This window comes from Aulonocara sp. 'chitande type north' Nkhata Bay, linkage group LG5, assembly GCF_057382095.1.
Source record: "Aulonocara sp. 'chitande type north' Nkhata Bay isolate Kocher_YH1m ecotype deep benthic linkage group LG5, A_spYH_male_GT1.1, whole genome shotgun sequence".
Taxonomy (NCBI): domain Eukaryota; kingdom Metazoa; phylum Chordata; class Actinopteri; order Cichliformes; family Cichlidae; genus Aulonocara; species Aulonocara sp. 'chitande type north' Nkhata Bay.
The window spans coordinates 35,851,533-35,877,686 of record NC_141348.1 but is presented as its reverse complement, the minus strand read 5'-3'; the positions used below and the strand labels follow the sequence as shown (position 1 = coordinate 35,877,686).

The following is a 26,154-nucleotide window of genomic DNA, read 5'->3' as shown; positions in this document are numbered from 1 at the left end:
TTGATTGATGGAGCTTTTGTACATGAAATGTACCCTGGTAAGAAGTGGGCTACCTTGTTAACACCAAAAACTCAGGGTTTCGCTTGTTTTCACCTGAAAACTGAATGAAATATGTAAACTGCAGAGGCTGAGCAGTGTTCTCACCAGGCTCCCTGACTCTACTGCGCTCCATCTCCGTTTTGTCCTCCGTGACACTCGGTCTCCGGGGCTCGGCTCCCTCTCGCTCACGGTCTCTTCGCGGCTCCTCTGGGTTCGGACTTTCCAGCAGCTCTTTAGAACTTCCTCCCCTGATGAACGGTCCGGGCCGTGCTGATGGCGCTGCAGAGATTAGTGGCTTGTCACTGCGCTCTCTGCCTGTACTGGCACGACTTTTTGTGAAGGGGGGAGGAAAAAAAAATCAAGTCAAACATGATGTTGCTCAATAAAAGGATATTCGAGAAATCAGCAGACAATCAGGAGGAACAAATAAGAGCTGGAGTTGTTTTTTACCTTCCTAGAGTTCTCCTGGAGTCATATTCTGGGTTCTGGGGAGGTGTAGTGGAGGGCTGAGGTGAGAGTGTCGGCTGCAGTGCAGAGTAACGGTTCAGGCCAGTTGTCCGTGACAGGTCTGTAACAGGAAGAAGAAAAATTCAATTCAATTCAATTTTATTTATATAGCGCCAAATCACAACATAAGTCGCCTCAAGGCGCTTCATAGATACAGAGAAAAAAACCCAACAATCATATGACCCCCTATGAGCAAGCACTTTGGCAACAGTGGGAAGGAAAAACTCCCTTTTAACAGGAAGAAACCTCCGGAGGAGTGATCACATTTGGTGTTATTAAATCTCAGTTCTATGTATTCCCTACAGCAAAGAAAGACACGGCTCAAAGTGGTCTAACTTACAAAATGATCTTTAATTTTACATATTCTGGAATATGGAGACCCGAACACACTAGCTCAGGTCTGAAGCACAAACAGGAAGCCTAGTTATTCATATAGACGTCACACAAACTTTAAGTTTCGATCAAACACTCTGCTTAGTTTCACTTTCTGCCTGCAGTTACCATGCTCTGCAAAAACATGCAGTTTCCTGTCAGCCTGCGACCTAGTCTCAAAGCTGGCCCTCTCTTATACATAATACAATATAGTCAACAAAATAAGCATTAAAATATATATTTAAATCCCAACAGTGTCAAATCAGCCAGAGTGCTGATTCGACTCAGTCACTATGCAGCATAATCTGTCCATAGCAGCTTTAAAAGTCCAGCCAACCCCCAAACGTATGGATGCCACAATCCACTTCGGCCCTGAAAAGCTTCTGTCACCCACCTATACTTATCATTTCATGGTTTTCATCTGCAGGTCCCACTCTTGTAAACTCCAGAGAGCCTGAGAATTACTGCTCCATTACTCAGCAACTAATGAGCAGACCATTAACTTTAACTACCCAACAACCAAAAGAAATAAAACAGCAGTGGATCAAAAGCTATTCAGATACATAAAGGATATGACAAAATGTAAAATCAAAGCTTTCTTTTATTAGCTTTGAATACTTTTGATTGCAAGTAATTCATAATAAAACATTTATGGTTTTTTTTTTGTGTCCCGTTTGGATCTTTAGCCATCAGAATTGTTGTCTTAAGGCCAAGAAAGATGCCAAGCGGATTTATTTTACCAAGTGGATCATCATGGCCTTGCCATATTGGTCCATTTGACTGACCTTTATTATAATTATGAATTTATTTTATTTTCAGTTGCTACAAACGGGACAGGACAGGGAGAAAGAATGAAAGAAAGAGAGGGAGAGAAAGAAAACCAAAGGGGAGAAGAGACGGTGAGAAGGGGGGGAAGAAAGAAAAAAAAAACAAAACAAAAAAAAAAAAACACCTGGGTCACCTGTATGGAGAAAAAAAACAGAAGAGAAAGCAAACAACAAAGAGCAACATAGTAAAAAAAACAAAACGGCACCATCACAATAAACTAGCTAGCAGTAGATATCAGTAGATACTAAATAATAAATGATATTGTGCAGCACGCAAGATAGACAGCGCACAATGTGCTTTGAGGCAGCAGCCAAGAAAGCTGTAGTCCGCGTCTGTGAATACCCGTGTGTACACCTGTGTGCATACCTGTGTGGATCAGCATGCTTGCATTCCAAAGGTTTCTCCATGTAACGATCTGCTAGGGAGTGTGGGGAGCCACAGCCCCGTCCTCCAGGGTATGAAGCAGGTATGGAGGAGATCAAAACTCCAGACATCCAGAGGCCCCCAGAACACAAGAGACCAAGGAAGACCAACAGAGGGGCAGCCGCGCCACTGTCCCAGTAAGAGCTGAGGAGAGTCCCAGATGAGGGCTCACTCAGCAGCCGCGGAGCAGAAGCCAGGGGGAGTTGCAGTGACGCGCCCGTGAGCTCCGCCGGCAGCCAGCTGTGCCTGAGTGACCGAGCCCCAGGCCGAGAGGCCGGGGGCACCCCACCTCCGAAGTGGCCCGAGCGAGCCCCAGGCTCCAGGCCCCGATAAGCCGCCGCCAAGGAGTGAGCCGGTGTGTACCTGGACGCCCATCCCCAGACACAAAGAACCACCAACGCACCGATGTCTGAGGGAGTCCGCCACTGGCAGGGGAAGTGGTGGTGGGTGGAGATAGGCCTCCAAACCTTGGAGGGCATAAGATGTCCCCAGAGAGGTGGCGTCTGACACCCAACCTGACATATAGACACAGACATACAGGCACACAGAGACACAAACATCCATTCCCTCATGCTCTCATATGCACTCACTCCACACTCAACCAACGTGGAGACAGACATAAAGAGACGCTGTACAACGATCACACTCCCCAAGCGTACTCTACGAACTGGGTCTAGGTACCCTTACCCCTGGAGGGGGGAACTGCACCCAGACCCAGGTGGTGTTACCCTTTTCCCTGCGGTGGGGAGAGGCAGACCGCCCCGACTCCGCAGCAGCAGGGAGGCCCCACACTCCAGACCGCAGTCGGACGGCCAACTCCTCCACCTAGCCCTCCCGCTCCAGCAGGCCGCAGAGAATGGGGGTGAGAGGAGACTCCAAACCTCCCTCCACCCGCTCATTGTAGTGTTGATGCATGTGTGTTCTAAGGTGCATTTAAAACCCAGGAGGGCATGGAGCTACCTGCCAGAGAGCAGCAGGTAAGCGCATAGTCCCTCCTGCTAGCCCTCAATGTCTACGTGTATTTAAAATTGAGAGGTGGGCAACGACGCCAGGGGTGAGGTGTACACCCTGATGGTAATTTGGACGTGTATCGTGCCCACCCCCAAGATCCTATATGTATGTGTAATGAGAGTGTGAGTAATGTGAATGTCTAAGTTGTGGGATAAAATTGAGGCAGAGGCAGCCAGAAGGGGACGGGGGGGGTAGCCTCCTCTGCACCCTGGTGACATACCCCTACTCCAAGGCCCTGCATGTGTGGGTGGTTGTGGTGGAGCGGGAGGGGGGAGGCAGCTGGAGATGGGGAGGGAAGGAAGGGAAGGGCAGGTGACCCCTCCCTGGGGCCTGCTCCCCCGCTGACCCCAGTAGGCACCCCCATACTCCGCGACCCGCCAGGGAAAGGGGGCCCAGGCCCATCCAGACCGGGGCCCAGTGCAGCAGCGCCTCCCGGCCCCAGTGCAGCAGCGCCTCCCGGCCCCACAGAGCTCGGGACAGTCCACCCAACCCCACCACAGAGAAAACTGCACCCACCCCACCATCCACTCTTCTTCCAGACTACATAAGACAATAGACGCCCAGGCTGAGATCTTCCTCCACCTCTCCTGTATCTCCCCCTCCTGCAGAGAGTTCCTGAGGAGAGGAAAGCTCCTGCAAGGTGTGACAATCTCCCCCACCAGTTGAAGAGCCCCCCAGGTGGCTCGACGCACCGGCGGCACCCTGCGCCAGGGATGGGCCCCCATGCACCCACCCGCCCACAACCCTGGCAACACACAAACCAGGACCCAAGGCCCCGAGGCCCGGCCAGGGCCCCAGCCCGGGCCCCAGCCCAGAGACGGCGCGCCCCCAGAACCTCACGCCCATCCCGGACCCACCCAGGGGCAGCCAGGCTACCAGGTCAGTAACCCACGTCCGTCAGCACAGACCCTCCCCTAGCCCCGCTGCACGCAGCCACGAGGAAAACAGTCACCCGAGAGCCAAAAGAGCCCCCAACCGGACATGACCGCTACCCCGGGTTGAGCCCCCCAAGGAAGATGCCTCCGGGGAACCTCCCGACGCCCTAAGCTTGTCCCTACCCCCACACCAATCACAACAGTGAAGGTGGGACCAAACTATGACCCCCCACTAGGTGATGGAGCTGATCAAAGGAGCCCAGAGCAATTGATCTGATGTGGTGGCAGAGGCTGTATCAAGACTAATGTAATCTAATAGATAATTTCTATATTGGTTAGAATTAAGATTATTTATATTTTTCCAGTTCATGAGGACTGTTTTCTTGGCTATGCATAGGGCAGTGAAAAACATATGGGCGATATTCTTTTCTGAAGTGACATTATCTAAGCTGCCCAACAAACACACTAAGGGGGAAGTTGGAATGTTACATTTCAGACACTTTGATAAGTCTTCACATATCTCGCGCCAAAACTTCTGAACTGGTGGACAGAACCAAAGAGCGTGAATGTAATTGTCTGGTGTATTGCCTTGACAGTGTGAGCAGTTGTTGGAAGATGTAAAGCCCATCTTGAACATCCGATGACCTGTATAGTGCACTCTATGTAGTATTTTGTATTGTATTAATTGCAGACTGGGATTTTTAATCAATTTAAAGGTTTTTAAGCAAATCTGAGACCAGAAGTTTTGGTCTAAGCTGACTGATAAATCTGCTTCCCACTTTGCAATAGGAAGGGATATTGATTCATCTAATTTAGAAAGTGTTCTGTATATTTTAGATAATAATTTGGGGGATTTAAGAGTAAGGAAATGTGCCGCACTTGGTGGTGTTTGTAATTCAACTTGACTGAGGTTAAATTTCTTTTTTACTATGGATTTAATTTGTTGATATTCTAAAAATCTTTTCTTGTTGATCCCATATTGTGCAACTAGTCTGTCAAATGGAATAAATTCTGTTCCCTCTAATATATGTTCTAAGTATTTAATTCCTTTACAACTCCATTCTGGGAAATTAATCATATTATTGTTTTGTAATATGTCAGGGTTATTCCAGATAGGTGTACGTTTGCATGGGATTAATGAAGACTCCGTTATTTTTAGAAACTCCCACCATGCTGTCAGAGAAAAGCTGATGTTGATACTTTTAAAGCATTCATGTCTTTTGATGTTTGAGCTAATAAATAGTAGGTCTGAAATCTCTAGATCCTTGCATAGTGCCTGTTCAACATCTAGCCAGGGCTCATCTAAGAAGGTATGTTTTGACCATTCTGAGATGAACTGAAGCCTGTTGGCTAAGAAGTATTGGTGAAAATTAGGCAGATCATTTATGGTTATTTGAAAGACCTTTCCAGGTCAAACAGCAACACCTTCCCAATTTACCAGGGGGGAAAAGCAACACATTGGGAATCACAGCTACACAGTTTTTCCTGCATACAGGAATGTTTGGCACTCCCCAAAGAGGTTTTATACAAAGAGGATAATACTGTCACTAAATCTAAACTAAACTAAAACTAGGCATTGCTACAGATGGTTACTGAGACATCTGTGTGAAAGTGAACCGATCATGCTGATGCACACTGTCACCCACCAAAGGCCTTGAACTCACAAGCTGAACTTTTTTTAAATATAAATCTCAATTTATGGAGAGAAGTGTTTATGCCTGCAAAGCAATGCTGCTCCTAAGGTTGAATTATTTTTGAACTAAAAGTGCTGCGAGTGCATTGCACTGGGGGAGTTTTTGCCCTGAGGACTTTGAGCGCTGTCAACGCCGAGCTTCACAGGATTTGTATAGAAAATTGATGCTTCCTGTGGAGACGGAGCCTAACAGCCACAGGTCAGAGCGTGGAGAGTGTGGAAGAAAGCAGTCTTTGTTTTCAAAAATTTCACACAGTACCTGCTCTTCATGCATCCTGATGCTTTTACTGTGACACATCTGAGCCAGCTGCAGCTACAATCTCACCATCAGACCTGATTTTCGACATTTTTGGGGGGCCAGTCACAAGGCACTGAAGATGTATTTCTTATCATTTCTAATGTTATTCCATCGAGTCTCACTGACAGCCATTTATTGTATTTGAAAGATGTTTGTAAATTGCCAAAACTGACTTAGTGTCAATAAATCAGCAGCTGAAAGCTGAGCGATGCTCCCAACTTTGCCATTTTGGTGTTTTAGTACAACTAATGAGCCTCTGAGACTCGAGATGAAAAGACTGTTATGACGACCACAGTTTGTACAGTGTGCTCGGTTCTGTTTTTCCAAGTTTTGCTAATGATGTTATAGCTTGTTGTGGCATCTTACCTGAGTCGCTGGCTTTGGCTCCTCCGCTGCTGCCCTTCACCCACGTGACTTGAGCCCGTGGGCCGAGCTGGATCTTCTCATCCATCTGAGGCTGCGGGAACACAATAATTCAGAAAAAAAGCTTCACAATCTCTGCCTTTAAGCTGGAGAGGAGCAGTATTTTAAAAGGACAAGGAAGACTGACAGGTATAAGGCCAAAGGAAAAATGTAACGTGAGTGTCAAGTGAGTATCCAGTTAAATGGGGCTGTAAATGACGATAGCACCTAAAATGCTGCCTCTATACCAGACAGCTTCTGGGATATTTGGTTCTCTCTTATAGACTAACAGTTAAAACTGCCAGAGTGCTTCCAGCAGAGGGCGCTCCAAAAATGAACTAACTTCTTTTACCCAGCAATAGTTATAGTTCCATCAGGATGTCAGTATATGCATAACTGAGCATGTAGAGTTATGTAGATGGGAACAGAGGACATTGATGTACTCGGCCCAGTTATGATTATCCTTAAGAGTCATCTTGAGTCTGCGTAAACAGTTATCTTCTGTGTGCAAAAAAAAAAAAACACCAGCCAGCTGAAAAGGGGCTTTAACATGAGATGAAAAAAACAAACACATGTTGAATGGAAAACAAACTTGTCACAACATGAAAACCATCCCACAATTTGTTTATATTACAATGCAGAATTGAGAAAGTTCAGCCAAGTCTGAGAATCTGAGAGAACAAAGCAGCCGCACATTACCCACACACCATCAGACCCAATACACAACATGCTGCAACAAAACACTGTCTGTGACAGGTTTCTAATTAGAGCTCATTTCTGATACTTCCATCATCACTGGTGCCTCCTGAATTGACGGATTCACTAACTCACGGGTTTTCAAACCTTTTCTAGCATGCCCTTTTTTTGAAGCCAAATTTTTTTAAACCCATACCCTGCAATTTTGTTTAAAAACTATTAACAAGAATCCAAATGTAATTTTAGTGAGAAACAAAAAGTCTGTACAACAATCTCGTCTATCCTGCCCTCCAAAATTACATTATTTTATCTTAGTTTTCCCACGGTGCTCCAAACTCCTCAGTCTGAGAACAAGTGATTTTGCTAACTGTGAGGAGAAGAACTAATCAACATAATGATGATTTTTCTTTAAAAAAAAAAAACCTGTTTAGACAGTCTGCTATTTTTAGATCTCACTCTGGAAGTTCTGACCACTTGTTCTGGGTGCTCAAACCTGTGCCGAGAGCAAACATCAATTCTGTTTCAAACTGACCCCAATTTCATGTGAGGGACAGTCATCACTGGTGCTGGCCGCTACACCTCCAGTTATGATTGAACAGTTTTCATTTGATGAGTTCAGGCCAAAGTCATGGTCTCAGGTGAGGAGTGAGACCTGGTGCATGTTCATTTTTAAGAAAAAAAAAAAAAGAAACATTCATCGTGTTGTTCACTTTGAATTTGTCCCTCGGGGTGAGACTGTCAGCCAGGAGTTCTAATGTAATGTCCTGAGTGATCTGAGGGGGAGTATTCACAGGAAACAATATGAACTCGATTGTCATTGTATTGGCTAAAAGTGCAAAGAAAACGGATGGATTTTCATGCCCACATCAACAAAATCTTTGCTCACCGGCCAGAGGTGCCTTCCTGCAACACTGCCCACATGCCGAATATGTAAATTCAGTTGAAAGATCATTGTTTTGACATCACAGAGTTTACTAGTCACATAGTGAATTTTGCTGTGTGGGGGGTAAAAAAAACAAACCCCACTATTTGTACGTAAAAACTCCAAGGACTCTATTTCAACGCCACTAGAAATACTTAAATAAATTAAAAATTAAAAAAAAAACCCCAGCAATGGCAGGATGTTGGTCAGGTGACAGACAGATTTTGGAGCATGTGGAAAACCAGGTGGATTGCTGGCTGTGCAGAGCAATAGCTGAACTGAACAGAGAGTCCAGAGTGCAGAGCACTAATCTGAGCAAATAAAAGGTGAAATTGAGAGCAGAGCAGCCAAATTGAATATGTTTCTGGTGTGAGAAATAGAAGAGCTTCAGACTGAGGCCGTGCAATGTGCACAGAGGAGGAGAAAAAGGAGAAAAAGGCTGATCTGTTCACTTGAGCAAAACTCATTTTAACTTTCCAATTAGTTTCTTCTTCTTCTACCATAATTAAATATACATATATATTTATGTTATTAGTTTTGTCATTGTACTTGTTAATAGAATAATAAAACATTTAAAAATCTTTTTGTGTCAGCAGAGAGTTTGGAATTTGAGTATCCTGACAATCCTACAGGTTGAGATGTATCATGATGTTGCAGGCAGTTTCTCTGTAGGAGTTTCTCTTCCAGTAGAAAAAGGGCACTTGCAGCATATTGAACATTTCTAAGATTTATTAAAGGTTTTTCTTGTCTTTCCAGCTGGTGGCGCTCTAACTAATGGCTGAAGCTCATCTCAGGCTACGACCAGCATGGGCAGCATGTCTCACCTTGGAGATCTTTGGGATCTTGTTGGGGTCGATGGTCCTGCTGTTCTTCGTCATAGGCACAGTGTTCCAGGTCTCTTCTCTCTGCCCACGCTGATCTCTTTGATCTCGTGGATCTAAGGGGCATAAAGCAGGAAAAATATAGTTCCGTGGGAATTCAGCGACAATTCTGAACATTTTTCATCATTTCAGACACGCATTAAACACATGACGAAATATTATAGGTCATCTGACAGATGGGAGGGGGTAGGGGGGCTTCCTTTCTGCTGCTGGGCACAATAGCATCTCTGCGGGCTATAGGAACAGGAAGTCTGCCTGTATACTTGCAGGCTTCCTGAGTCACTGTAGCTGTGCCGATATGACTCTAAGCCTTAAAGAGGATTTAGACTGCAGGCCTGACCTGACCGCCTCTTGCTGTCCTTGGAGAGCAGCTGCTGGTGCACTTTTCTCTGCTCTTCCTGCTCTTCAATCTTAGCCTCTTTGTGGATCTGCTCAATTGTTTTCGGGCCCTGGTCAGCTCTCCTGGAAACCCAGTTGTGCTGGAAAAGAGAGAAAAAAACCACCATATTCATAAAATACACCGAACAGTGTCAGTCAGATATAAACCAACTGAAACAACAACCAGAGCAAATTACCGTATTTCCCTTGTTTTATCATGATACACAGATCAGATCACATATGAGAAGCTGTCAGTCACAAAAGAAAATCACTAATAATTTAATGAGTGACCACACCTGACAGAAGATGTGTTAACAAGGTTTTCAACTTGCGACAGCCCATCATTTGTTATTAATATCTATGTGTGCGTCTATGACGCTGAGGATGAAGGTTTTTGTTTTTAAACAAAGTACCTTCTTGCTCATTTCAATTTCAAATTTGACAGGAACGTAGCACAGCAGGGATTTGAATTTTTCCTCCTTTTCGTATGAGATGCTGACGCTGATGCAAACAACTTGTGTCAGGCTAGAGTTAAGGAGCAATCTCAGCTTAATCAATGCAGATGCATCTACAGGAAAAACACAATATCAACCTTAACAGCGACACCACAGATGAGGTTTGATATATGTATGAAGCTGAACTGACAATTCTGTCTCATTTTCATTAGGCTTTTGAACTCAGGCTACAACAGCTAAACACAAACACAAAAACCCATAAAAGCACCCGTCACTGAGATGCTGGTTCGGTCCAGAGACAGCAGCAAATAACAAGGGGAAAAATAAACCGCATCCCCAAGCTTTACAGGTGGATTTATTACTTGTGAACCTCTTCTTATTTTTACTATGAAGATGTTTTCCAATCAACAACTTCCAATTTCTAAACTAGACATGTTTATAGGTTTTTGACGTCTATGTAATTAAACATCTCAATCTAATCAGTTTATAAAATAAATAAAGCAGTCGATGCACGCAGCTTCTGTACAAGTGTTAAGGATATGTTTTTTAAAAACTGTGTTGCACCTTGTTAGCAAGTCAGTATCACTGGGAATGGTTTATACCCCACTTCCTGTTAACTGATTTGGTAACTGACACTCACATCAGACATAAATTTCTTCAGAGGTTATTGCAAACAGTGATAAAATAATAACTGGGCATAGTGGCATAGTAAGTGGTGCTATATCTACAAAATTGAATGGAATATACACAGTAGTATTTATTGTAGCGTCTAATGTTTTTGTGCACTGCAGTGAATAAACATCAATGCTTATTTAGAAGACAACAAACACCAGCAGCTTTTTACTAAAGCTTCTCTTCTAGATTTCCCACAGCTTAAGACAACCTAGATTTAAGACTTATTACAACTTTTATTTTGCCATATTCAGAATTAAATTTAAAACAAACTTAATAACAAGACTGAAGGAAAAACAAAAGCACATCAACTCCTCAGGGTTAGAGATGAAACTTGTTAGCTTTTTCGATATATTTGAGGTATTTTGTTAAAGAATTTTGTAGTAAAATTTCCCCATCTTGATTTTGCTGTTAGCCAACAATACATTTATTCTGAGCTAACTGACCACTGTATTTTAAGACTGAGATTTTAAATTGAAATAATACTTTATCAAATGCAAATGCAGACAGAATGGACATTAGCTGGATTTGAATCTGACAGTTCCAAACTCTATATGATATTTGATTGTGCAAATGTGTGAATAGCTCGTGTAATCTGATGCATTTATTGCCACTGAACATGTGACATGTGCACTGCATCTTAGACTCTCTATCCAGACTGCTTGCACACCTGTAGTGGGAACATATTTGAAGCTGACTATTTTCCGCTGTGTGCAACATGTGAGTAAAATATCCTGACCGGATTTTTCTAAAGTTTTCATCAGTTCATTCGTAAAAACAGAAGTATACAGCTAAAACGTGATCAGCACATACAAGCTTAAACAAGGTCAGGTATTTAAATACTCCAGGTTCATGTTTGTTTGAGGTTTGTTACTGTTTACTGTGTATTTTACCAGAAGGTGTAAAGATTCAATGGTGGAGTAGATATCATTTGAGCAATACTAGATCAAAACACTGATATCCCGCATGTTTCAGAGAAACATGCAGGAAAAATCAATGAAATAAACCTCCGTGGGGGGAAATGCATTATTAGTTCATCTAAACATGGGCTGGGTTCTCCACTGAAAACAATTATCAGAAATGCACACACTCACCAATCTCAGGTCTATAACGTCCTGTAGCATGAACCGTATCCGAGATGAAGTCTTCCTCTCCTTGACGATTTTCTCCATCTGATTGAAATATTGATCCATCCGGGGCTGATGAAAGAGACAGACAAGGTTCATTTGAGATACGAAGGTTAAATTTTCAATTTCTTTAATGGACAGCAGGTCTGAGTGACTCACATTATTTCATTCTACTGACTGATTGTTCAGTTTATTACGTGGAGCGGGACCTGCCTGACCAACCAACATTAAATGGGAACATTTTGGGACGCAGCAGAACAAAAACTCTAATAACCCAAGATGAATGGACTCAATTCGACGTAATAGCTCGCCATTGAACAGAAATGTTCTGGAAATAATGAGATTAAACAAGATAAAACTCATCTAAAAAGGGAACAATGGCTGATTTATGATCAAATTCTTTAGGATTTTATGGCTCTCAACATATTCCAGAAGCAAACAAAGCAGATTTAAGTGGTTACGCTGAGTTCATAAGATTTTTGTAAGGGTGCAGTCTTTGTGCCAATTGGTTAGCTCTTTGGTAACTTTTTGGGGAATTTCTGCTTCTATCTACAGTAATAGCCCAGTAGTGCAGAGCTGATAGGAAAGAGGGGAGGAAGAGCGAAGGAGCAGCAAAGGGCGACAGGTTGGACTCAAACCCGGGCTGCTGCATTTAAGCTTTATGGCATATGCTCACTGCTCAACCAGTAGGCTGAAGTGGCACTGTGGGGCTGGTTATTGACAGCAGGAGGAAAACACTACATGTTAAAAAAAGACAAACAAAGACCCAAATATCACAACTGTGGCCTCTGTTGTCATCATTAGGTTTGTCTAACTAAGCCAATGTTCACATTTACTGAACTTTTGCTACAAATCAACTGAAACCATGTCAAATAAAACCAAGCAGCAACTTCTGGAGCTGAAACATGAAGCCAAGGCTAAAGTGCCAAAAACAAAAATTCCTCTGTGTTGTTCACTGCTGACAACCCATGTTAAAATACCCAACTTCATAGTACTAAAAACATGTTAACAACCTAGCATAAATTGGTTGAGGCCTCTATAAAGACTTTCCCCCCTATATAACAACTTTACAGATGTTGATGTTTTAAATTAGGGATGTTAAACTCGTTTTACATTGTGGGCCACATACAGCCCAGCTTGAGCTTATGTGTGCCAGACCAGTGAAACTCCCCTTTCTGTTAGTGTAAAGTTTAATTACACATTTAATCCTTGACATATCGCAACATAAGAAAAACAAGTGTGATTTTGACAGTACATCTCAGGTTTTCTTTGTGATAAAGAAATGCTGCTGCAGTAGTAAATGAAAGTCTTTATGCTTAAATATGGAAATATGGAAAATTAGAGAAAAACTTCCGGTAAGTCATTGCAGAGACTGTTCTGTAATTACAAAACAGGAACTTTTTGTTAATTCAAAGAAATGGACAAAATGGCAAAACCAAAAAATAATCATGCAATCATTCTATTTTGATGGAATCAGGCGGAAGTTTAAGACTCGTTGTTTGGGCTTCAGTTTTGTTGAGCAAAATCTTCTAATTTTAAAATCTTTCATTAAGCTGAAACACAAGCTGTCTGTGCTCGAATGTTCCACCAGCTTCCTTGATTACCTCTTCAGGCTTTGTGAACATATCAGAACAGGCATATTTCAAATACGCTTAACCTAATAATAGTTTTGCAATGGCACAGGCATCCAGCCACAGCTTCACCAGCTCCAGCATCTGTTGTTGTAATTTCAGTTTAACATAGCGAGGTTTAAATGATTTAATACACTGCAAACACCAGGTTTATTTGTCTATTTGTGACTCATAAAAACACACAACCCCCTCCCCTGCAGTGATCAATCTTTTTGGTTAAAGAGTAGGTATGATGTCAGTCTGTTGAGATTTTCCTTGGTTGACTACAGTCTAGATGTTTTCCCTGCTGGTCAGAGGACTTGTCTTTTGTAGGGTGACTGGTACATGACAAGGATCAAACCACACATCACAGTGCAGCAGAGAGCAGTATGGCCTTTAGGTCAGTTATGTCTCTCCAAGCATCTAAGGACTCTTTCTGTGACCAGCTGAGAGTCACTGATATCTACAGGAGAGCCAGTCAGACAGAACAAAGCAGAGCATCGACTGCAGAGACACTGTGGGGATATCCCCGTTTCCTCATAACCTATATAAAGAGCTTCTCTGTTGCCTCTGGAACTGAATGTAGCCAAACCGTTGAAGGATCAAATCCCAACAGAACTTATTTTTTCTTTTTTTGTGCTGCTGTAAACCAGAATCACCTCATCTCACCTCATCAGGTTCACTTAACTGCTGCACAGCCAACGCTTACCTTGGTGGATATTAGCACAGGCATAATGATGTCAAAGTGCCATGCCTGTGTCATAAATATAAATTGATTCACCTTTGACTCTATCCATCCAAATATTGTCTGAACTCGTTCACTTTCATTTCCGAGTCTGGCTTTAAGTTTTTAACACAGCCTCAGATAAAAGGTTTGTTCAAGGTCTCGCTGCAATGTCAAATCACCTCTGAATATGTAATGAATAACACTGTGCGTGTAGCACATTACACCAACAGCCTTCAGGTTTGTGCCAGTATGTACGAATCAGTGTAAATGTAACATTACTGTAAGTGTCAATCACATCTACCTTCACCGATTCTCTTTCTTGCCCTGACTCTGATACAACACGCAGCATAAATTCTGTACCAATTATCAGCAGAGGCTTATCTGATCTTGGCATAAATACTGGAAAACAGGAGACAGCTAACTGATTACGTCTATAAGTTAAATGTGCATACCAGCATCTCTAAGCTAACTATGAATAAACTTGTATAAGACCAAAATAAAATGCCTTGGGTTCAATGCTTGTCTCCAGGAACACCCCCCCCCCCCCCAAAAAAAAAAAAAAAACCCCAAACCAAAAACGGTCTAGTCCAGGGGTAGGGAGCTCCAGGCCTCGAGAGATGGTGTCCTGCAGGTTTTAGATGTGTCCTTGATCCAACACAACTGATTTAAATGGCTAAATTAGCTCCTCAACATGTCTTGACTAAAACCTGCAGGACACTGGCTCTCGAGGACTAACGTTCCCTACCCCTGGTGTAGTCTATATGACCATAAACCACATTTTTACACCTTGGATGTAAATTTCTCTGCAAAACTTACACAGACAAGGTCAGACATTGTCAATTTGCAGATTCTGAGGTGTTTTATGCTAATTGTTTATCAATATTTGAGTGCAGTTCCTCCTGTTTCAAGTCTTAGCTTTTCATTTGAAGTCTCAGCAGGTAACTAAATACTTCCCCAAACACTGAAGACACTTAAACTTCACTATTAAACATAATAGTTAAACTATTAACTAAAACTATATATTAACAACCTAATAAAAGAACCTTCTCCGCCAGCTCACCTTTGCCTTTTCAAAGTCAAGGTCCTTGCCAATGGTGGTGAGTAGCCTGCACAGGCACTCCAAGGACTCCTCATCGTGGTTCTTGAGCAGCTTGACCACACAGTCATGCATAATGGCCTCTGTCAACATCTTGAGCTTGAAAAGCTCGCCGATGAACTTGATGTTGCCGATTGAACGCCGCCGGGCCTTGTCCTTTGCTTCCTCAAGCTCCTCCTGAAGCCGCTCACGCTCAGTCACCTAAAGAAAACAAGGAAACATCAAAGTTTAAAAATCTTATCTTGCCAGGAATGGAATATAGTCCAAATAAAATCCAAAGTAATACTTCTGAAGTCACAGATGACATACCGATGCAGCAGAGTCCAGCTCTTTCTGTTTCCTCTCAAACACCACATCGTCCACCTTGTCTTTCTCAAACTCCTTCTGGCAGCGATTTAGCAGCAGCTTGCGAAAGTTCACTGTGGTGTTGGGTTTGTCTGTCATCTGCACTCTGAGCTGTACGCGAACAAAGTTTGTAGTAAAGAGAAATTAGAGAAAAGACAACATCCCTAAGAATCTTTTAAGACTCAAGTCAGACCAAAACAACTGAAGTAGTTTTCATGTTATACTAAAGAAAAAAAAATTATACAAAAGCACACCAAAGCACACCCTTTTAGATGTAAAAAGTCATTTTAAACCCATTTTTATTTATATGCAATATTTACAATACTAACAATATAATAGCATAGTATAATAGTAACTTAGAATGAATATACCTACGGTATAATTTAAAGCATAACACAACCACAGCTCTGCGTCTTAATCGAGACAGTGATTGGCTTACCGTGGCGAGGCAGCGGCACATGTTTCCATAAGCCACGGAGAAGCTGGGCTCATCGATGGCCTTCTCGAAGACCAGGTCGATGACGCCTTTGAGTCTCTCCTCTGTGTCGATGGTCAGGTCTGTTACCTGCTTCATCAACTGGTTGAACTTCTGAGGCGTCAGCTTGTTCAAGATGCTCCGTACTTTCCTGAAGAGCTCCTGTAGGGAAGCCATCACGCAATCATAAATAGAACTTAATAACTCAGCTTATCAATCAGACACTGTATATTGAGTGAGTTCATTTAGTGGTAGGTTTAATTATTTAGGCGGCTAATTTTTGCTGTATTCTTTTATGTTATTTTGTGTGTTTTGCTGTCTGTGTATGGTATATTTGGCCCTGCCTGTGTTTTCTGAATCTCTGGATCCTCTGCGAGGCCCTCTCTCTTCAGGCCAGGCTTCCAGGCATTCTCTGCTTTTTTTAGCTGAACATCATCATTCACCACCACGTTCATGATGATCTTCCTGGGTGGAGGCCGTCGTTGCCCAATGCTCATTATCTGTGAATATAATGAAAGAAATCAAGAGAGAGTTAACATTGCTAATGACATGACTTAATTACATAAAAAATAATAAAAATAATAGGAAATAGGAAAAACAATAGGACACAAACAACACGACTACCAGGAGGCACTCATTGAAGTATAAATTATTCCAGCTCTGTTTAAATAGACTGCAGTGTGTCAGTGGCTACAAACCACCCAAGTATTTTCCGTGACTCTCTTTTGCATTTTTTCATTCATTTGATTGTGATTGACTTGCCAGTGGAAGTTCCTCCCATTTGAAAGTTCAAATGCACCTGACCAGCTAGCCCTACCACTTCCTGAATCGTGTTTTCCGTGCTGGCTAGCTTCTTGGCCAGGTTGCTATTGTGGCGATCCTCAGCTGCTTTTCCAGAGAGGATCTTATCCTGCAATCGGATGGACTCAAACACAACTAGTGACAGTTAATAGAGGACCCACAGCAGGTGGAGAGCTGGTTCCTGCCAATTATATCTCAAGATAGTGAAGTTGGAATGTATCGAGGAATGGGAGACTCATGGGAGAGGCATCTGATTATAATGCATACTGCACTGAATCCCCACAGTAGCGGCTGAGGTTTTGTTTGCATATATACTTGTGCGTAGGCATGTTAAGCTTATATTCTGCCATTGTCATGTATTAACGTGCTAAATCAAATTACAGTCTATTACACTTCGTTTAAGAGATATTACCATTGTACTAATCAATAAATAGATATATCAATAAATCAATAAATAACACTGATTTAACACCGTACTATAATTACTAAATTTAATTACTATAATTTAAGAATTATTAATTTATCACAAAGTAATGGAGAAATAAAATATTTGCAACTAAGAAAATAAAAAACATTGTCAAATATATTATATAGATTCTAAAATATTGTATTCTTTTAACTTCTCAACATCCAGTTAACTGACAAACCACTCAGTTAGGTTACATTTTAGCCACATGCTCAACATCCATAGTTTACTTGAAGATGTTAACCTTTCTTATCGAGTCTCATATATTGATCTTGTAGCTATAGGGTTTCCGTTTTAAGATTTCCATTGTGAATACAAAACCCTGCCCTTAAGCAAATCTCTCATGGTGCAGTGAACGTTAACACAGAATGCAGACAAACGTGGGTGCAACCCAAACCTGTAAGAAACACTGTATTAACCCTATGGATTATTAATAGGGGCACACTTGATTAGCTTAATTCAGTCTTGACAAGTGTACAACTAACTGTGTTACACTGTACACTGGAGTAGAAGCAGTGTGAGTAAGATTTTATGAATGACTGTGGCAGCTTGTGCGAGTACATGTGTGACTCACCGCAGAGCTTCGTCCTCCAGACATCTGTCTCCCAAAATCTGCGAAAGCAGGTGTGAAATCGGGTCCTCTGGAAATCACCCTGGAATCCACCGCTCGAGACGGCAGCTTGTTTTGGTTCATCTGCATGAAACATAACATACACAAAGACATACATAAACACACAAGGTAACCCTAACAGCAGGGGGAGCAGTGATACCCTGGTAATCTGGTAATATTGGCAACAGGGCAAGATGAGCCTAATAAGCGTGTGTGAGTGTGTTTGTGTGTGTGGAAGGATGAATTTCTAACCCGGTAGTCACTTTTAAAGGTGGCCTCCAATAAATGACAGTCATACTACATTATCAGTCTATTGTTTATATGTTCTTCTAGCACCGGTAATAAATTATGCTCGGCTTGTTCTGCGGGCCGTACAGTAAGAAAAGTCAGAACCAGATGTGGAAGGGGAGGACAGAAGAAAGGAACGCAGGAGAGAGCGAGATAGTTGTGGGGGAGGAGAGAAGAACAAATCCAGCTCTTTGTCTTTCAGCTGTCCTTGACTTCCTCTTGACTCTTTTCCAGTGAGATTTCACTTTCTCCCACAGAGAAAATGAGACTTTGGGATTGTACCAATCAACTGTTCGCCGGCCTGGTTGTTCTTTTTTGAGAGATGGGGGAGGGGCATGTGCTCTTGACACTGCCAAGTGTGACATAATAGCAATGTGATTTTAATCAAAACAGCATTTCTGCAGGCCATATGCTCCACCCATACATATGTGTGGATCGGAGCAACAAACTAAAACAACGTCTATTGTCGCCTGTTGACATGTGGTTGAAAAAATCCTTTTCATCCATTTCACAAAAAAAGGTTGATTTGAAACTAATGCTACAATTAATGATTGTTTTCAGCACCATTATTTTTTAATCTTTTAAAAAAAATGGCATTATGAATAATGCCCAGAGCCTGCTGTGATTTCTGTGTTTTAAGTCTGTTCTTTTTTCCTCGACCAACAGTCTAAAACCCAAATGACAATAAATGCACAACGCTTTGAACTTCACGTTTGAGAAGCTGAAACCACAAGTATTTTTCAGATCAATGAGATAGAGTGGACTGTTTGGAATTAGTCTACATCATGGAGAACATTTGTTAATACCTTCAGATCAGGGGTCAGCAGCACACCTCTTCCAGCCCCTGCCGTGAGTGCAACTGTGCTTATTTTCAAATACATGCTGCTGGAGACCATCAAGACTCGTCATTCACTGGTGTAAGCTATTTAAACTCCAGTCTTTTGGATTTTTGCTGCAGTCCTTTGGTGACTTTGAAGGGAGCAGAACCACATCATATTGCATTTATTTCCTTCGTACGGTTTATGTGAGTTGCAGATCACCCGAAAGTCCATCGATAGCGAAAGGGACAGCTCTTGCTTCAAGCACTGCCAAAGCGAGAGCTAAATTTAATACACCTCAGGACCACCATGGGCCTCCAGCTACCACACTACAGCCTGCTTTAGGAGGAGAGAAGACCATCCACTCATTTTCTTAGCTCCTCATCCAAGCAGGGGGATATGACCTGGATAAGTTACCTGTCCATCACAGCGTTAACACAGACAACCACATGCTAACATACGCACTTAATGCGAGTTTAGAAACACCAATCGACCAAGTATATTTCTGGACTGTGTGGGAAGAAAAACCAACACAGGGACTTCATGCAGGCACAAATGCCACACAGCAATGCCCCAACCAACAAGGAGGGTCAAACCAAGAGCCTTCTTACTGTGAAGTGACAATACTAATAATTGCACCATCAAAGTCCTCCAACTAAAACGAGACAATGCTTTTGTTTTGTTTGCTTCTTACTGTTCTGAGGCCTGAAGACTCGCTGAGCACCTTTATAACGCACACATCAATATCCCCTCCTCAGACAAAGATGCCCAAAACCTACCATTTTTTGTCACTAAATGATTTAAGTGATAAGAGAGTGGTGATAGATATGGGATTTTAGCTAAATGTCAGCTGAAGTCTGGTAACAAGAAGTCTGGCTCTGGGAATAAATAACAATAATGGAAAAAATAAAGGAGGGGTTTAGCCCAAGATAACAGAGATGGGCCTGTCAAGGCCACATATCTGCAAAAATAAAAAATAAAAACCTGACAACATTTTCAGCAATCTATTTATCTACACAGATGTCAGGCTGTTTAAAGCTTTATGAATTCTGCAAGACTGCTGGGCTATCTGTAGCTTACCTTGTCCAGCACCACATCGCTGATCGGTGGGAGCCCTTCAGGCTTCTGTATGCAGGCAGGCATGAACTGGAAGCCCAACAGAAACTCTCTGTTATACTGACGTTTCCCACTGGGTTCAGTCAGGTCTGGACAGCCAAGCAGGATTGAAGAGGAAAGTAAAGGGGGAAAAAAAGGATAAACAGATATGAGAAACAGGCAGAAGTGCTGAGCTTTTCATTTAGAGGCAGCTCTAAATATAGAAATATAAAGACAAATATTTTTATTTGTAAATGCAGAACTCCATCCTTTGCTCCCTGGATTTCAGTTTTGCCTTGGGTCATTTGAAAACACTGTTCACACAGACTGAGGTCCTTCTCACCTTCCATGTCTGGAGGAGCTCCGGTGGAGTTCTCCTTGTCTCCAGGGGTGGCTCCGCTGTCGCTGCTCTCCGTCTCCGAGGTGTGGCCTGCTCCGTTCCTGATTGGCTCCAACTCTGCTTCACCATTTTCCTCTGGAGCAGTGGGCTTTCCATCAGCTTCTGGACTGCTACCAGAAGCAGGAGCAGGGGTAGAGGTGAAGGCTGATGGTAGGGGTGCTGGGCTGCTGCTCAGAGGAGCTGACTGCACAGCCTGGTCTCCAGCAGGCTGATCTACTGGCTTAGACTCATCCTATGAGGAGGCAAGATTCCATTAAGGTCCAAGCGTGTTCAAATTAGGGTTAGGGTTACATTTAAACATATATTTTTAAGGTGTAATTATAACGTACTTGCAGGGCACACTTGTACATGAAAGCTTAGCTTTGAAATGGGTATTCACTGATTAAATTAAGGTCTACTTGTTTATTTTCAGGATAGACCAGTATATTAAATCTGTTGAGAGAAGCCGCTGTTCTGCAGCTCTCTCAGAAATTATTTTACAGGTTTTAACTGCCCCCACCCCCCCCAAAAAATACATATTTACTGTAAAATAAACATCTGGAAGTCCCTTACATATTACACACTAAAATGATAGTTCATAAAAAAAGAAAATGTAAAAACTGAAGCACAACATGCTGCTTTTAACAGACTGAAACAAATGGTGACAGAGTTCAAAGACATCCTGCTGGTATCATTTATTTCCCTTTACTCTGTCCCCACAGTCATTTAACTAGAATTTGAATAGCCCAGTGCTTTTAGCAGTCCTCATCGTGGAGACTCAAACGCCATCTATGCACATAAACAGCACAACAGGAAACACCGAACTTCCTCTGAGTAATACAGCAGAACAATTAAAATACAAATACAGTCTACCATCAACTCAACTATAATACTTGTATTATAATATAAATTCCCATCGGTTATTATATAAGGATGTAACCTTTTTACTTTTGGCTGATGTATGGGAAAAGCTTGTTTAGTAAACAACCCGCTGTATTCTTCACCTTTCTTTTGGCTAGTTATGCAGTCTTAGGGAATAACAGCACATTTCACCCAGACAATATATCTCATTTCATTAGTGTGATTGCTGCATGCAGAACCCAAACAACATTAAGCGGTTCAGCTGAACTTGGCCAAGGTATGCATGCAGTGTGACTGCTATTCATGAGAATGGGACTCATATGCTTTAACAGCTACCTTCATCAAAGTTTACAAATCTAGAACAAGGTGTGTCACCAATTCTAAAAATTGCCTAAAATCAACCTCACCGTGCTCTTAAAAAACCTTGGCCATGAAAGAAAAGGAGCAAGGGTGCCAGACAAAAGTTTAGATGTAGAAACAAACTGAAGCGTACTCAGACAGCTTAGTGCAGTGTGAGCACAGCCCAGCAGGTGGCAGGGGAAGGGAAAACAACAATGCTAGGACATGGTACAAGACAGCTACACACAGGGTATAACCTTCATCAGAGACCTAAAAAAAATTCAAATCAAACAATGCCAAAGGTGTGGAGATATTTTCTGAAACACCACTTATACATGGCAGGGAAACACCACTCTGAAACACCACAAAATTTTTAGTCAGTGTAAAGGGTTTCCTCTTTTTTTCCCCCTCTTTTACTCTTTGTGTTTAAGATAAGATAAGATAATCTTTATTAGTCCCACATGTGGGAAATTTGTTTGTCTCCTAGTGTGCTTTGTGTATACGATACTAATGTATCTGTTACTAAACCTTCTATTTTTACATATAAACTTCTGGCTTCCAGCACTGAGATGAGCTGAGAACAGAAACACATAATGAACTTTTTTAGGCTTATTTATTATCTACACTCCTAAGGTTTTATGTTTAAAACCTCTCTGTGTGACTTTTTGTTTTTTTGCATATAACGGCTCAAAACCTGTTCAGCATAGACTAAAAATAAGCCATTTAAAGCCCTTTATTTGTTGGCCAGTATTTGGCGGTGTTAGAACTCCGCCACAGCAACAAGCCTGTGCAAAACCATAAAAGAAAGGAAACGAGAGTGGAACGGAGATGGTTTTACATGCAGTGGACTGGCTGAGCAGTGGAGATGATGGATAACTCCTTGCTGACGATAACAACACCCCCAAGTCATTTATGTCTGCTTCCCTAACCACACATGTGGAAACATTTTCCACTTGAACTTTTGCCCAAATTGTGCCTTTCCTCCTCTCTCCCTCTCACATTCCTGTAACACTTTGCAGGACTACTCCTAAATGAATTAAGACAAAATAAAAACTATTTCGGAGAAAAAAAAATATCACAGTATCTCAAAAAATTATCGATTGTTTATTCGTCCACAGACTATAAGCCACTTCTCTCCAGAGGCTAATAAAAAAGAATCTACAATTTGATGTCAAGCTCAATACCTAGGTTTTCTTTCCTCTCTTCATCCTGAATTATGAGTTAAGAGGCCAACTTCTTACCTCATCCACATTTTGAGGTGCATCTCCAGTAGAGGTCCCTTCATTTGGTTTTCTCCAGGTCTTTGGTATTGCAGAAGCAGTCTGATTAACTACAGGGAAACAGAAACGCAGGAACTTAAGATCACTTGCAGCCAGTCAGTAAACAAGCAAGTCATGAGGGATTTAAAAGGTAAATTTGATTTAGTAAGAATGATGGCAAGAAAAGCATCTTTTTACTCAAGTTACAAACCCATTATGTTTTATCAAACTATCAATCAATGCTCCATTTCAGACAGTTTTTACTACTGTCTCTATGATTTCAATGAGAGGAGTTGTCCTTAATATGGCTCTAACCTTCAGTTTGAATATTTTGACAACCAGAAGAAAACTGAGTTAAAGGGAGACGGGTTAAATTTGCTTATTTCAGCTAAAGGTCTGCATCCAGATCCAGTTAAAACAAACAAAATTCATAGAGAGAAATGAAAATAAAAAGTCGACATTCAGTGGGTGCAATGCCGAGACATGACCCTCAGTTTATTCAGCCACTCAAAATGAATGAAGATTTCATAAAAAGCCCGTGTTCGCTACCAAACAAGTAGAAACAAGAAAGTGTAAAAAATATTTCCTCTAATTTCCATGACTTGACTTCCTTTCCTTTTCCTGTGTTATGTTTTGTTTGATTGTGGACTACTGAGGATCAGCTATTTTAGCACAGTGTTTGAAAAGAGATCATCTGCAAAAACGTGCCTTATGGATGTGCCCAACAGGACCACTTAATTCAGCTATTTATGTATAACATCATAAAATAGTAATGGACTCATAAAACAGCCACTCATTGGCTTGTCACTGCCACTTAGTTTATAGCACGCTTTTAAAATGCCACATGCAATCAAGAACTTAAACGAACTCAGTACCCGTAATAGGACTCTTCCTGGTGAGTGCTTGTTGCTGGGACTCTGTTTTGCTGTCAGTAACACCAACGTGTGCCTCTGCCCCTCCTCTAGAGATGAGGTCTTTAGTGTCTAAGGACTTGCTCAGCTCATCAGCCTCCGCTGTGGCCTGCACTAGAGGCGGAAGGCCAGGAGGGAGCATAACTGGCAGAGTTGGGACGGGGCTTGAGGTCAGGGTGACTGGCACCACAGCCACAGGTGCCATAGGGGAGAGCGTAGCAGCAATGGGCACCTCTGGCCTCACATCAGAGGGCAACGTTTGAGAGGAGGAGAGCTCTCCGTAAGCAGGAGCAGATGCCTGGGGCTGGAGAGAAGGCTCATGAGCTTGAGTGTCCAGCTCAGTCCCAGAGTCTGCAAGGCCGTTCAAAGCCTTGGGAGCCAGCGATGGAGAGGCAGCTAAAGTTCGTGGGGCATCTAAAAGAGGCTTGTCTGTGTTGGGCATCTGAGGTGGTGCCGAAGAGGGCTTGCTCTCCCCAGCAGAGGAGGAGGCGCTGTGAGAAGATGCTGAAGTAGTGGACTCCCTGGCTGAGGGACGTTCACTAGTGTTGGCGACTGCAACTGGGAGAGTGACGGGGCGTGCCAGAGAAGCAGTGAAGGGAAGCTCGGGCTCGGGAGCAGGAGAGGGCTCAGATGCAGGAGTGTTGGCCTCCAGTCTCTCCAAGGGAGCGTCAGGCTGCACAAGCCCAGGTGAGGAAGACTTCTGGGCAACTGGCTCCAATTTTGGCAAGTCATCTAAGAGGAGGAAGGAAAATGATTTCAGAATGCAGTTAGCAAAGCTCAAGGTTTTTCCAATCAGAATCATGTATTAACACGCCTTTGTGTTAAAACATTACCAAATAAATAAATTAAAAAACAAACCAGAGCAACCAAAGTTCAACCATTTGCACAAGATATTGTTAACAGAGAAATTCCCGTGAAAGCTTGTCAAATCTTACAGGTATTTACAGGAAGAGCAGGAGGCACTGTTGATTCAATACTCATTTGAATGTGAAATGAAAGTGAAAGCACTCAATGTGCAATGTCAAAGTGATCTTTAAAATATCTGAAAATCACCAAAAGAAATACAGCTAGAGGGAAACACTGGTTGCTGTTATGGATGAAACAGTAAAATCATTGATTCATCAATTACATTACTTTAGTATTTTTTGAGCACCTAATGGCATGTTTTTACCATATGTACATACCTATAGTTACATATGCATGTATGTATTATGTAATGTAATAGGATTGGGCCCCTATGTGTTGGGGAGTTTTAGATGACATTTAAGGACAAAAGAAGCGTTCGGGGCAGACCTGGCCCTGGTTTGGTGTCTGAAGCCACAGCTGTCAACGGCTGCTGTGGCTGCTGGGGCTGTTGAGACTGTTGGGACTGTGGTGGTTGTGGTGACTCCAACGTGTAGCTTCCAGGATGGGTTTGCTGTTGCGGAGGAGGCTGAGGCTGCTGCTGCTGCTGCTCCGGAGTCTGGCTGCTGCTCGGCTGCTGCGATTTGAGGTAGAAAATGTGAGGATAATGAGGGTGCGGCCATAAAAACTAGCAACACAGAAAACCAGAAAGAGAGGCACAAAGATGCAGGCAAGCACGCATACAAACAAATAAACAAGCCCAAATGCAGAATTAAGCAAAAATAAGGAGTCCAACGAGGTAGAATAAGAGGAGAGATGAAAGACAAGACAGGAGAAACAGAAAGACGGAGAATGAGGGATGCGAGAGGAAGGGCAGGAGGAGAGGAGAAGATCAGGACGATGCGGAATTAAAGCACAGCGAAAAGGGGGTAGATGCATTAAAAATGAAATTGGGAGGGGGCACAAAAAGACAGAGAAAAAGAGGAAAGACACTGTTAACATCCACAGAAGGACACAGGGAGGAAGAAGTCCTAACATCCCTCTCAGAATTCAGAATCCAGGGAATCTGTCTCATTTGGGCTTTTCTTTTTACCATTTATTAAAATGTGTCAATAGAATTAGAACACTAACATATAAAACAAGGGCTACTTTTCATTTTTTATAAAGCAGCAGTATGAGTAGTCGGCGATGTAAAGATCAGGAATGAGTACCAACACATTTCCATATTTATCTAAGCACGATGCCAAACAAATTCAATTTTTTATTTTGTTTGTTTGTGCAAGAATAGATTGAACAGAGTTAGTAGAATCTGCAACCTGAGTGGATTCTGAGGAAGGAGTAGGAGTATAAAGAAATTACATATGCAATCTACTGTAAAAGGTAGTGAATGAACAGAAACAGTGAAAGGAAGAAAAGCAGGTGTAAGATTAACAAGAGCTGTTAAACAAGATTACAACAAACTTACTTATTGCTATGAGACTATCACATGCAGAGTGATATTTACAAGTTATGAACCACCTCCATATCTACACATACTGTATGTGGCATTTAATAATAATCTAACTTGGTTATTATCTTTATGTGAGCTTTTGAGCTTTTATGCTCCCAGAAACAGGCTAAGAAACCAAGGGAATGAACATAATGAATGTGCA

General features: G+C 42.3%; 1 protein-coding gene across 20 annotated transcripts in view; it reads right to left on the bottom strand.

Annotated features, from left to right (window-relative positions):
* The window catches only part of eif4g3a (eukaryotic translation initiation factor 4 gamma, 3a), a 69,139-nt gene that overhangs the window by 6,444 nt on the left and 36,541 nt on the right, over nucleotides 1-26,154 (bottom strand). For 17 of the 20 annotated variants that reach the window (XM_086293235.1, XM_086293240.1, XM_086293227.1 and 14 more), the window contains 16 exons: nucleotides 24,953-25,190; nucleotides 23,624-24,391; nucleotides 22,731-22,819; nucleotides 20,254-20,542; nucleotides 19,896-20,020; nucleotides 17,674-17,793; nucleotides 16,177-16,332; nucleotides 15,797-15,994; nucleotides 15,322-15,468; nucleotides 14,977-15,213; nucleotides 11,547-11,651; nucleotides 9,288-9,426; nucleotides 8,891-9,003; nucleotides 6,413-6,503; nucleotides 490-607; nucleotides 145-368 (listed from right to left, as the gene is read on the bottom strand). In XM_086293235.1, the coding sequence (XP_086149361.1) occupies nucleotides 145-368; nucleotides 490-607; nucleotides 6,413-6,503; nucleotides 8,891-9,003; nucleotides 9,288-9,426; nucleotides 11,547-11,651; nucleotides 14,977-15,213; nucleotides 15,322-15,468; nucleotides 15,797-15,994; nucleotides 16,177-16,332; nucleotides 17,674-17,793; nucleotides 19,896-20,020; nucleotides 20,254-20,542; nucleotides 22,731-22,819; nucleotides 23,624-24,391; nucleotides 24,953-25,190 (3,157 nt within the window). The remainder of the gene's footprint in view (nucleotides 1-144; nucleotides 369-489; nucleotides 608-6,412; nucleotides 6,504-8,890; nucleotides 9,004-9,287; nucleotides 9,427-11,546; nucleotides 11,652-14,976; nucleotides 15,214-15,321; nucleotides 15,469-15,796; nucleotides 15,995-16,176; nucleotides 16,333-17,673; nucleotides 17,794-19,895; nucleotides 20,021-20,253; nucleotides 20,543-22,730; nucleotides 22,820-23,623; nucleotides 24,392-24,952; nucleotides 25,191-26,154) is intronic. The other 3 variants (XM_086293231.1, XM_086293248.1, XM_086293232.1) reach the window with 2 other exon arrangements.